This window comes from Punica granatum, chromosome 2 (assembly GCF_007655135.1).
Source record: "Punica granatum isolate Tunisia-2019 chromosome 2, ASM765513v2, whole genome shotgun sequence".
Classification (NCBI taxonomy): domain Eukaryota; kingdom Viridiplantae; phylum Streptophyta; class Magnoliopsida; order Myrtales; family Lythraceae; genus Punica; species Punica granatum.
This window is the reverse complement of record NC_045128.1, coordinates 12,231,868-12,244,595: the sequence shown is the minus strand read 5'-3', so window position 1 is coordinate 12,244,595 and position 12,728 is coordinate 12,231,868. Positions and strand designations below refer to the sequence as shown.

The 12,728-nt window shown below is 35.5% G+C and overlaps 1 protein-coding gene across 1 annotated transcript; it reads left to right on the top strand.

The window, feature by feature from the left end:
• Window positions 1-10,003: 10,003 nt before the first annotated feature.
• On the top strand, window positions 10,004-12,499 carry LOC116194337 (inositol oxygenase 4-like). The gene is made up of 11 exons (XM_031523127.1): window positions 10,004-10,161; window positions 10,245-10,380; window positions 10,534-10,615; window positions 10,706-10,910; window positions 11,154-11,213; window positions 11,321-11,373; window positions 11,522-11,644; window positions 11,743-11,812; window positions 11,917-11,995; window positions 12,091-12,172; window positions 12,288-12,499. The coding sequence occupies exons 1-11, from the start codon at window positions 10,131-10,133 to the stop codon at window positions 12,312-12,314; spliced, it is 948 nt and encodes a 315-aa protein (XP_031378987.1). The 5' UTR covers window positions 10,004-10,130; the 3' UTR covers window positions 12,315-12,499.
• The last annotated feature ends 229 nt before the right edge of the window (window positions 12,500-12,728 follow it).

Genomic DNA, 12,728 nt, shown 5'->3' with positions numbered 1-12,728 from the left:
TCCTTGTATGGCTCAATATTTCTCTTTCTTGGTTTACCGGGTAAGTCTATCAGAACAAATGAGTTCGATATCGCTATATCGACTCATTTGGGTATGCATACACTTTTAGACTTAACCACCAAGTGGCCGTGAAATATCGCTCCCGTTTCGTAGGAGGGACAAATTCTATCTTGATCACTCACATTCCTCTCCATGCTCTGTGGTATACCCAATAACTGTCTTTATAACCAACCTGTTACAGTGGCGTTTGACAGTATCAAAGTATATGACATTACATGTAGGAATCTATGGTGACCTCAAGTCAAAGGACCATTACACTATAGTCACTTTGAGATATGCTAATGACAGTCACGTAACAACCCATGTAGCAATCTCATGGCGGGTCAGTCCAATACACATTACTCTTAATGTATACATGTGGTGTGATTTGATATCTCCATATCCATGACCTATGAGATTTGGTCATCAATCAACACTCACACTAGTCTAACCGTATTATCGTTGTCCTAATTAACGATAATACTTTGACTATGGACATTTAGGAATAATGTTCAGTAATTATAGGATCTCACAATCAAGTCACACATGATGCCTATTGAACATACTATTCCAAGGACATTATTGTGTAAAATCATATTTAGCGCAATCTACACAATAACAGAAATGCCTCGTATTATAATGAAATAGATATCATATTACAGAACTGATGATAGATTGTCTCTAGGGCATACACCAATTCCCAACAATCTCCCACTTGCACTAGAGCCAATCTGGCATTTGTCTAATGCCAATAGATCTAGTGTGAGCCTCGTGCTTGCGCTGCACAAGAAGCTTTCTAAGTGGATTTGCGAGATTCTCATCTGTTGGTATTCTGCATATCTTCACATCTCCTCTGTCGATGATCTCGCGAATGAGATGGAAGCGCCTGAGTATATGTTTGGATCGCTGGTGAGGCCTGGGTTCCTTAGCTTGCGCAATGGCTCCATTGTTGTCACAATAGAGATCCACTGGGTCTACGATGCTAGGAACCACAGCAATGTTAGGGCACAAACTCAACATCTCCACAAGCTTCTTAGCAATCCAATTTCTATCTGCAAGTTTATTCTTTAACTTTCTACAAGTGTGGTTAGGATTGAAGGTCTTCATTTGATAAGCACCATACTCTTCTGTCCATGCGCAATACGCTACCCATTCACAACCATCACACAAATATCTGCACCTAATTTTATCATTTTTTATTGCTCTCACGAATTTCCCAATAGCAATATTGTAGTCCTTGATTGCATTTTTGAACACAGAAAAGTTCGGGAACAACATCTCTACCTCTAGATGCACTTGTTCTTAGGGTGCTTGCAATTAAAATTCTGGTAGCTTGTCATCTTCTTCGTCATCACTACCCTTCAAACTCTCAAATTCCTCAGATAAAAATCCTTATTCTTGTTAGATTTGAGCAACAACTTCTTTCCCTTACTTCTTGTACCCTTTCAACTTCTTCTGCTTCATACTCCCTAGAGTTGTTAACAGAAGCATTATAGACCCTCCACTTATGCTTATGCCCACTAGAATTTGCAAAATTTCGACTAGAACCTGCAGCTTGCCCACTATAACCTGCAACATCCTCCAAGGACTTAGAGGCACCTCCATCTTGATCTGACCGATCTTCATCAACATTGTCTTCTGCTTCAGGAGTATAGGCACTATCCGAATCATCTTCACCATCCCAGTCAAAAAAGTAAGCAGCTACAGCTAATTCAACATCTAAATCAAACCTAGCCTCTACTTCCACATTTGCAGCCACTTTCCCACTCTTTGCATCCACATTTGTCTTATTCTCACTCTCCACCACAACAACCTCATTTTTGTCCATAAAGAAAAATTCAATTTCAGTTCTTCTTTCTACTGAAGGCACCTCAGCATACAACACATGAACATCCTCATCATTCTCAAGTAGCCTCAAACCATCTACCAAATTCGACCCATGAGCCAACCAAAAAATTTGACAATTCGATTTCTTTCTATAATGTTTCTCATACAACCATTCAAGCTCAGTAATTGAAAATTTGTCTATATCAATATCGGGCCACACATTCACTTCTCCCCTAACATACTCCACTTGAGTGTCAGATACAAATTGTCCCCCAAGATGCAACAAGTTGATCCCCACCTCCATTATTTGTTACAACAATAAAAAATTCACAAAAGGTACCACGTGAACAACAAAATCAAAGCACAAGGGACCATAAAATTGCATGACAAAAGGAAAGGGACCACATGAACAAAAAAATCGAAGCATGGGGGACCACATAATTGAATAGGAAAAAGAAGGGTGCTACCGAACTGACCTTTATAGATTTTCGCCCAATAATTCCTCTTCCTTGCCTCGTCAAGAAATTGGAACAGGGCTGCTCGATTCAACCATGGCAGAAGCAGGAATCAAACATAGCGGCACTCTTCCCTGTCTTCAGATTAAAAAATGGCAGATTGGTACAAGGATTCTTTAAGGATTTGGGTATCGAAGGGTAAAGAAGGGTAAAAAGAGGGAATGCTGATTTGGGAATTGATTTCAATAAAGTAGGGTTTCAGTTATTGGTGTTGTAGGTGAGTCATCGTTTTGTTTCTTTCTTTTTTATAAAAAAAATCATTTCAGATTTTTTATGGAAGACGTCATTACTACAACAACGGGGGTTAGATGGCTAGTTGAAAGTGATGGACGAAACGCAAACATCCGGGATGTGTTTGATGGCTAGCAAACACCAGGGATGAAATGGATGGCCAGTCCAAACATCAAGGACCAAATTTTTAGTTTACTCTAATTGAAAAGTAGGGTAAATGGAGATTGCATTGCTGATACTGATTGATTGTTATTCATTCACTTAACTGAGTAATATTCATTTAGAATGCTTGAAATTGAAAAATTAATCCAACAGTAGTTTCACAATTTTTCAATTTCAAATATTCTGATTGAGTGATCCTCATTGAATATTTTCTCTAATAATTGGCAGGAAGCCAACTGATAGAAGATACTTGGGAAGGAAATCAATAATTTGATTTGAGAAGCTTGAGGGCCGCCCAATTTGGGAGATATTCCTCAAACTATCTCATGTGCAAATTATCAAAGTCAATTATTGTGGGAATTGCTCCAAAAAAATTTGAAAAATTGGAGTAGGTAACCGACATATGCAATTAACATTCAGTTGTGAGGTAGCACCCAAAGTTCACAAATAGCTAGGAGTTCAATTGCATTTCGATTTCAAGTAAAATCAATACTTTACTCGAATCAATTATATTTTTCTTTAAATTCAATCCTATAATTATTACTATTTTATTTTTTCTTATATTTATTAATATATTCTCTCACGTATCTTTCAATAATCATTATTGTAATAAATTTTTAATAATACATTATTAAATTCTCTCACCTATTTTTATATACACATATACACACATATATAAATATATAAGTACACGCATATATATATATATATATATATATATATATATAAAGAGTAGACTATCACTGTCACATTCCACCTATTCATTTACAACCGTTTTTATCTCTGACATATTTTTGCCATCAGTGAGCCCCAAACATTAGCATGCTGTCTACCATTTATATCCTTCCGTTAATTTTCGTGATGAAAAATTCATGAACGGTGTTATATCTCCTGCCACTTTTTCGTCACGTAAATGTATAAATGTTGGATGGAAGGCCAATGTTTGGGGCTAACTGGTGGCAAAAATATGTCAGGGGCAAAAACGGTTACAAATGAATAAGTGGAGGGCGACAGTGGTAATCTACTCTTAATATTACTATTCTCCTTTTTTTAATATATATATATATATATATATATGCATTTATCTCCGCTCTCCCTTGCTTTTCATCGGCGTGATCAATTGTCAAATCTCCAAGCAAACAGATGAACCAATGTCAGGAATACGGAAATATTTGTAGTAATAGTATGTACGATAGATTGATGAAAAACGAATATAATTTTATATCAATGCCTTTGTTTAATAATGACAAAATTCTTAAAGGTAAATAGTTAAAAAAAGAAAAATTAATATGCGATCAAGAAATAAATAAATTTTATAAAATAAAAAGTTTGGAAAAATTCGAAAACTCCAAAATTTCTACCCATTGAGAAATATTGAAAACTTCAATTAAAATTAAAATGATACAATAATTTGAAAAATAGTTGGAAGTTAAGTCAAATAAAATGAAGTAACAAGAAATGGCCTCACAAGCTGTGGCTACGACTTTGTTGAACTTATTCTCTTGATTCCCCTTTTCGACTTCTCCGTCACTCTTTTCCTTCTCATCTTCTCATCCTCCTCTTCTCTTTCCATCAAGAAGAGAGGGGACATGAGATAAAGATCCGTGGATAGAGAACAGGAGGTTGAGACAATTTGGACAAAGTATGTACAGGAAGAGGAAAAGGACGATGAAGATGAAAGAATATTTTATAAGGAAAAAAGGTGCATTAATACGTAAAAAATAACTTATTTCATTAAGTTAAAATTTTTTACTTACTCATTAAGTTATTATTGACTCAATGATTAAATAGATATGACCATTATATTATTATTTTTTTCCTTTCATATTCATTTTCTCATGTAACAATTTTGTAACTAAGTTTTAAGCATTAATTTCATTAAGTTGTAAACCAATACATCCTAAGCTAAGGAAGAAACTCAATGGGGGAACCAAGGAGATACATAAGTTCAGGCGAGTTCGCGAGCCACCAAACAAGGTGCATCCTTTTCTCTTAATTTTCGTTTAATTTAGTTTATTTATAAAAATTTTAACCTTCAAAGTTTTCGACTTATTTTCTAAATTTTATTTTTATTTTATTCCAAATTTTGTAATATTTACTGAGCAGTTGAAATTCTTCAAAGTTTTCTTATATTTTTATATTTGAATTTTTATAGTTATCATTTTTATATTGTTTTCAAATGCATTTTAACTTTTTTAATTTTCATTTAGTTTTATTTTTAACGATATCCAGATTTTAAGTAATTTCTCTTTTTCTTCTTGTAATTCTTTTTTTTACTAGACTTTGATAATTGTTTGTAAAATCTTATTTATTAATGTTTTAATTTTTTGAATATAATCTGTAACTTTTTGGATCATTTTTTACTTTCTCAGAATCTTTTCTTAAATTCGTTTTAGTTTTTAAAAAGACTCTAATTGTCACTTCTATGAATTAAAAAAAAGGTACATTGTAACATATAGTTTAACGTTGACAAATATTCTTAAATTTATCCCAACGTCGTTTATTTACCTGAGACATCTCAACGTTGCTAATTTGATGTCACTATCTAGCTCCTAGGGGATAGTTGGTGAAATAAAAATAGCAACGTTTAAATACCTCAAGTAAAAAAAGGTATTAAAATAAATTTAAAAATATCTGTTAATCTTAGATTATATGATATAATAAATTTTTAAAAAAAACGTGTAGGTCTCTAGTTTGTTTCTTTGTGAACAACAAAAGAAAGAGAGAGAAAAAGTATCTCATGCGTGTACATGGATATTCAATAAACTTATAAACCATTGATTTTTTATGAGGACATGTGTCAGGTTTTGTTTGGTTTAAATAGGAAATGGAGTCATGAATAAGACACATATAGGTTATGCCCGTAGATATTCTCATTTATTGCCCGCTCATGAGAATTTTACCAAGGAATTAGGAATCCATGAAACCAGTTTTGTTGGCAATGTGAATTCACCTAAACAAAGCAAAAATATGGGTGAAAGCTGGGAGAACACCGAGAATAGAAAAATTTCTCAGGAATCAAATGATTCGTGCAAAATAAAACGACTGTGATACCTTTCATTTCCCATTCTATATATTCTTTTATTAGAAGGGACTTGGGAGGTTTATTAGCCCAGAAGGAGACAAAAGGGAAAATAAAATGACGAGGAGTTGCACTAGTGAAAGTTCGTTCTCAGTACTTTTTTATCCCAAATTAATGATGGTGTGGTTGCACCAAATCACATTTGTGTCTCGTCTTCCTTAATAATAATGATGATGCTAACGATTGATTTTTAATCCCTTGCCTCCCCTCTCTTTTCCATCCACTTTTCGCCGATCTAAACAAAGTATTAGGCGAACTTTAGGAATATTGTATTCGACCAGCTAACAAAAGCCTGGACATGTGCATTTTCCCTATACATCACTTATAACTAAGAAACATATATGGTCATAATCATCTTCTAGAAGCTCATCGCCGTCGAAAGCTCCCCCTTCAACAAAAAAGCTTCATCTGAGCATGATATATCAAAACTCGGATCCGTTCGACTAATATACATTGGCCTTTCGCGCAGCGTATGGGAATGATTTTGTAGTTGAAATGCTCGACTTGGTGCAGCCTCCTGGTTGAAGGACCACCGCAGATAAGTATCTGGGGACCCTCATGAGAACTTCCATAATTGAATGGTCTCTAGCTCGATGTACGGTCCAAGTCCGGAGAATGCGCACAATCCGTAAAACGTGCTCTTAACATCTCCCCTCTACCTGACTTGACACTGACGTGATTACTTGACAAGTCCCCTAGCGGACAAATGAGCCATGACAGGATCTTTTATATATATATATATATATATATATATATTTGCCAGCTGTAAAAAGCCTTAAAGGCACGCAAATCATTTCTTTATTTATTGAACAAAGATGAGTAAATTAATGATTTGACCCTCCAAAAATGCATTTTACATCGAATCTAATTTTAAAATTTTTTTATATTAAATTGAATCTCGAAAAATTAAGTGTATATCAAATTCGAGCTCAAGAAATTTTTTACATTAAATTGAACCTCAAGAGATTAAGTGTATATCAAATTGAATCTTGAGATATTAAGTGTACATCAAATCCGATCTCAAGAAATTTTTACATCAAATTGAATCTTATGAGATTAAGTGTACATCAATTTGAATCTTAAGAGATTAAGTGTACATTAAATCTGAACTCAATAAATTTTTTACATCAAATTAAACCTTGAGAGATTAAGTACACATCAAATCCGACATTTTGTCAAAATGCCATCAAAAAATGGATGGAGAAATCTGATATGACATTCAACAGTTGATGTGGCATTGTTTGATTATTTTCTTTCATTTTTTTACTATTCATCATTTCTGTTTGACTTAAAAAAAGTATTTCCTACAGTTCTCTTACTTTTCAGTCGGAGGTGGAAAAAACTGTAGGAAATACTTTTTTAAAACTAGAAATAAATAAGGAATAATAAAAAAAAATAGAAAAAAACAATCAAACAATGTCACATTAGCGGCTGAATGTCATATCAGATTTTTCCATCTATTTTTGGACGCATTCGGAAGGTCAAATTTGATGTATACTTAATCTCTCACGATTCAATTTGATGTAAAAAATTTCTTGAGGTGGATTTGATGTACACTTAATCTCTCAAGGTTCAATTTGATGTAAAAAATTTCTTGAGATCTGATTTGATGTACACCTAATCTCTCAAGATTCAATTTGATGTAAACAAAATTTTTAAGGTCGGATTTGATGTACACTTAATCTCTTGACGTTCAATTTGATGTAAAAAATTTATTGAGATCAGATTTGATATAATATGCATCTTTGGAGGACTAAATCATTAATTTACTCAATAAAGATAGATAACCAAAGATATTCACTTTTGTGTGGCGGGAAAAGAGAAAATGCCAAGTTGGGGCCAGCAGAAGAACATGACCAGGCGACAACTTGCGGCAAATTGAATGGGCGGAGGCGCAGGTGAGATCCGCCGTCCATTTCCTGGCCGACGGATCCCAACCGTCCATCCCTCTTCCATTCTTCCCTATTTTCTCCTAACTATTTCCGGACGGCTGACTTTTTTCCACAATTTTTATCTCAGAAGAGGGACCAACTCATTGTGCAATCCGAGGCACGACAGAAGCCACTTGTGCTTAGAAAATATTGTACACGCTAACATGTAAAATGCTTGACAAATAAACGAATCAACCCAATCTAATGAATTTAATATTTTATGTTAGACGATTATAAATTTTACATAGTAAATAGCTGTAATTTTAATTTGTCCCACACGTATTTGCTCCCTATAAACAAGGTATTTACAAGGTTAACATTTTAAATTGAACGGTTATTTCATCTCAATATGAACTTATAAATTGGAGTTTAGCACGTCATTTGGGAGTCTATGACACTTATTTGCTTTTACACGCACCTCAAAATTTAATTTAAATTTGTACATGTTATTCGCTTTTTGGGTGTTAGTCTCACTTAATAGTTTCCTAGCTGTGCATTCAAGTATTATAGAGATATACCAATAAGAGAGGCTGCTCAAATCGCAATAGGCGTTGCTCCTCTCTTTCTGTCTTATTAGGATGTTACTAGAAGCAACCTTTGTCAAGTAAAAGAATTGACACGGACGAATTTCATAAACTGTCTCGAAAGAAATTCTAGTGGAATAAATAAATCCAAAAAAAAATTATCGCTACCTCAAACAAAAATGATGAACAAATGTCAAATAACGGAAAACAATGCGTGTATCATGATATTATAGTACTCTTGATAATGAATCGTAATTAAATACACGGATCACATGTAATTTCTATAGTGAAGTATGTGAAATTAGTAAATTACCTTTTATTACAATGACGTGGTGATAAGGATTAAGATGACCATAGAATAAGGTATAATCATGACCTACAAGGCTACAATCTATTTTTCACAGAGATCATGCTGTAATCTTATTAGTATTGAAATATATACATATATAGATATATACATATATTGCTGAATGGTAAATACTTTATGTAGTAAAAAAAAGATGTCAGTTATATTTCAGAGACCGGAAAGAGAAGAGAAGAAGACAGATACGAGAGGGGAACTGAACCGTTAACATTACAAGTAACCGTCAATCAAGCAACAATAGTATTGCAAGATATTAAGGTTGGAGAAATTACTCACCGCACGTTAATGTAGCTACAAAAGGTCAAAGGGATGTTGGCTGTGACTGGATGTCGAGTCACATTGTCCATAAATATATAATCATTATAAGAAGATAAATATCGACGCAGAGCTGACTCAGACCCTCTCCTAATTCCTTGATTTTTTAACGTGCAAATGTGCAATGTTATTGCACCCCAAGGACACCCGTTTGCTCATTTTGCAACTTCAGTCACCACTACACTACCAGCTCCTTGTTGCCTTGCCAACATGCCATTTGAGAACCGTCATTTTTCATACTGTTATTATTAATTTCAATTCTTTGATTGATTATTCATTTTTCTCATGACCAAACATAAAAGAAATTCACCCATGACATGACCTTTACGGCTGGTAGAGATTGATGATTTCGGACCACCACGAAAAAATAATTATATACTCGGATAGCGATAGAATAATTTCGTACTTCTATTTATCTTATTATTTTTGAACTATTAAGTTTAGTTGAATTTTGAATTTAGACCGAATGAGATTACTTTAACGATTAAGATATTTTTGAGGATGTTGACATTTTGGTATGTGGCATTATTCGTAATCGACCCACCATCTCATCCTTCGATCCCATTTGTGAGCTCTAAATTCGACAGTTGATAGTCGGGGGAACGAGAGAGATTTTAACCGGGAGAGCGGATCGGCCCACCACATCATGTTGATTTGGCGGAGGAACTTACTTCACATCATCTCCTATTTTGTAGGAAATCCAGACACTAAGGACTCAGATATATATATATATTTTTCCTTCACCGGCCATTTCAAGTAAACAATAGCCACGTGGCACGATTTGATTGGGTGAGTGTCAGACTTCCTCCCCAATGCGGTGAGACCAATTATATGGCAATAACATTTGGAATCCTGCGAACGGTTCCAGCGGATAGAGTTGTCGGGGGGGAAAAGTTTTAGGATTATTATTTTTTTTTTAAAAAAAAAATTATAATTTTTGTTTGTTGTTGGTTTTTCAGTCAAGGACACAAAACATTCGAAATCTCAACTCAGGACTTTTCCGTCTCCACTATAAATACTCCCCTTCAAGCCCAACGCACTCCCCACCAAAGAACAAGAAGCAATTACATCTCGTTGCTTGATTGTTTCCTATTCTTGTGCTCTTCCTTGCCCCTCGGTTCCTCGGTTCGACCGACGAAGATGACGATCCTCATTGACCAGCCTGAGATGGGTAAGGATTTCCCTAGCTTCCGCCATCAATTCCTTATTATGTGGGTGTTACGTAATTCCTGACGTCGATGTCATCGTGTCCAGGGTCGCAACTCGATGTCGAGAAGACTGCGAGCGCGATCGATGATTTGGTGCTGGATGGTGGGTTCGTCATGCCGAAATCGGCCGCTGACGATGGGTTCATGGCACCGAATATCAACTCGTTCGGAAACAACTTCAGGTAAAAAAATTTGTGTGTTTTTTGTCGTGAGGAGGGGCTGGCATCATGCAGTAGCAGTAATGAGTCATCGTTGTTCGTGTAAAAGTTCAAACTATTTGATCATTGAGTACGTACTTATATGGTTTGGAGATGGTCCGAAAATGTCATTGGCAGGGACTATCATGCCGAGAGCGAAAGGCAAAAGACCGTGGAGGAGTTCTACCGGTTGCAGCACATCAACCAAACATATGACTTTGTAAGTGTGGAGCTAATCGTAATCGAGTCGTCGTCCAGAGTTTTTCGAGTTTCTAATGAAATTAAACGTGGTCTTTCGAAAAATATTCAGGTCAAGAGGATGAGGGAGGAGTATGGAAAAATGGACAAGGTGGAGATGAGCATCTGGGAATGCTGCGAGCTCCTGAATGATGTGGTAGACGACAGCGATCCCGACTTGGACGAGCCGCAAATCGAGCATCTCTTGCAGACCGCGGAAGCAATCAGGAAGGATTACCCCGACGAGGACTGGCTGCACTTGACCGGCCTTATCCATGGTACATTACACGTACTAAATCTAATCCTTTTGATGAAAGTGTATATCTGACGAATAAGATCTGATTTTAGAATATCCGATGACGATAAAATCATCTAGTTGACGCAATCTCCCTGTTCTGTAAATATGGGATTTATGCCCTTTCAATTTTTAAATAATTTCAATTAAAATTGGAAAAGTAATTGAGATTATTTTATATATTATGTTGGGCCTTCGCTGACAATGGTAATGGTCTCTGTATCAGATCTTGGAAAGGTCCTTCTTCACCCCAGTTTTGGTGGGCTTCCCCAGTGGGCTGTTGTTGGTGAGCCCACTTTCTTCTGTCACCATTTAAATTTTAAAAAAAATATTTTACTAAATTTCATAAATCTCCTTTTATTAAATTAAAATTATTTTCTCGGCCTTTTACAGGTGACACATTCCCTCTAGGATGTGCTTTTGATGAAGCAAATGTCCACCACAAGGTAAAAAATTAATATCCTACTAAAAGATTCATTAGTTTACCCTTGAACCCAATCGACTGCATTGAAGGAATATCATTGCATTGGTTGCAATTTGTCGACCGAGACGAACATTTGTTGATTATAATATGTCATAATTTATATGTTGCAGTACTTCAAGGAGAACCCTGACTACGACAACCCGGCTTATAACACCAAGTGCGGGATATATTCCGAAGGGTGCGGATTGGACAACGCATTGATTTCATGGGGACATGATGACTACATGTACTTGGTAATTAATTCGTCATTCTTGATCTTTTAATCGCGTGTTATTTCCAGAGGGAGAATTACCAATTGACAAAACTTGGAAATTCTGAATATCTTTTGCAGGTGGCTAAGGAAAATAGAACTACTCTTCCCTCTGCAGCATTGTTCGTTATCCGATATCACTCGTTCTACCGTAAGCTTCTTAACCCGCCGCATAAGATGAATCTTTGATAAAAATTTCTTTTTCCTTACACATTTCGGTTGAACTGATAAGTGGATGCTTCATTTCTCCTGCAGCATTGCACAGGGCAGGAGCGTACACGCACCTCATGAATGAGGAGGACAAAGAGAACTTGAAGTGGCTTCACATATTCAAGTAAGTACATACGATAGTCCGATCCTCCCTTTCTCATATAAATTTTTTTAATTTGTACGACCACGCAACTAACACACGAGAATTGTGTTTTGCAGTAAGTATGACCTTTACAGCAAGAGCAAGGTCCGGATCGATGTCGAGAAAGTGAAGCCATACTATCTGTCCCTCATTGAAAAAGTGAGTATGATCAATCTTTCTCCAACTCAAAAGAGTTTCAGATTAATCCAATTCTTGTTTGTATATTTCTACATATAACACTAAAACTTGTTTCTTTCTTTTTCTTCTTTTGCAGTATTTCCCTGAGAAGCTTAGGTGGTAGAAGAAATCAATGTGAGGCGACGAAATAACCAATTGATCGGTCCATTATGTGTCATTCGAGAGGGGGGATGTTACCTTAGTGTAAACAAGAGATGGAAGAATTAGTGATTGTTTAAATAAATCTCGGTGTTGATATGTTTTTTTTTTCATTCGAATGAATTGCGCTATTCATTGGTCTTTTTCGCACTTGCTATCTCATCTGGTACCATTTGCTTTTCGGTTCACGTGCTTAAGACCAAGTCGACTGAACAACAGCGCTTCTATGCGATTATAAATTTACAAATGAAGAAGACATAATACAGAGAGAGAAAATCTTAGAAGATCTTTCTGTTGGTATGAGTTTTCGTCTATATAATCATGCGAATAGTACGAGAAAGTAATTAACAATTATTATAAAGTACCAACTTAGGAATTC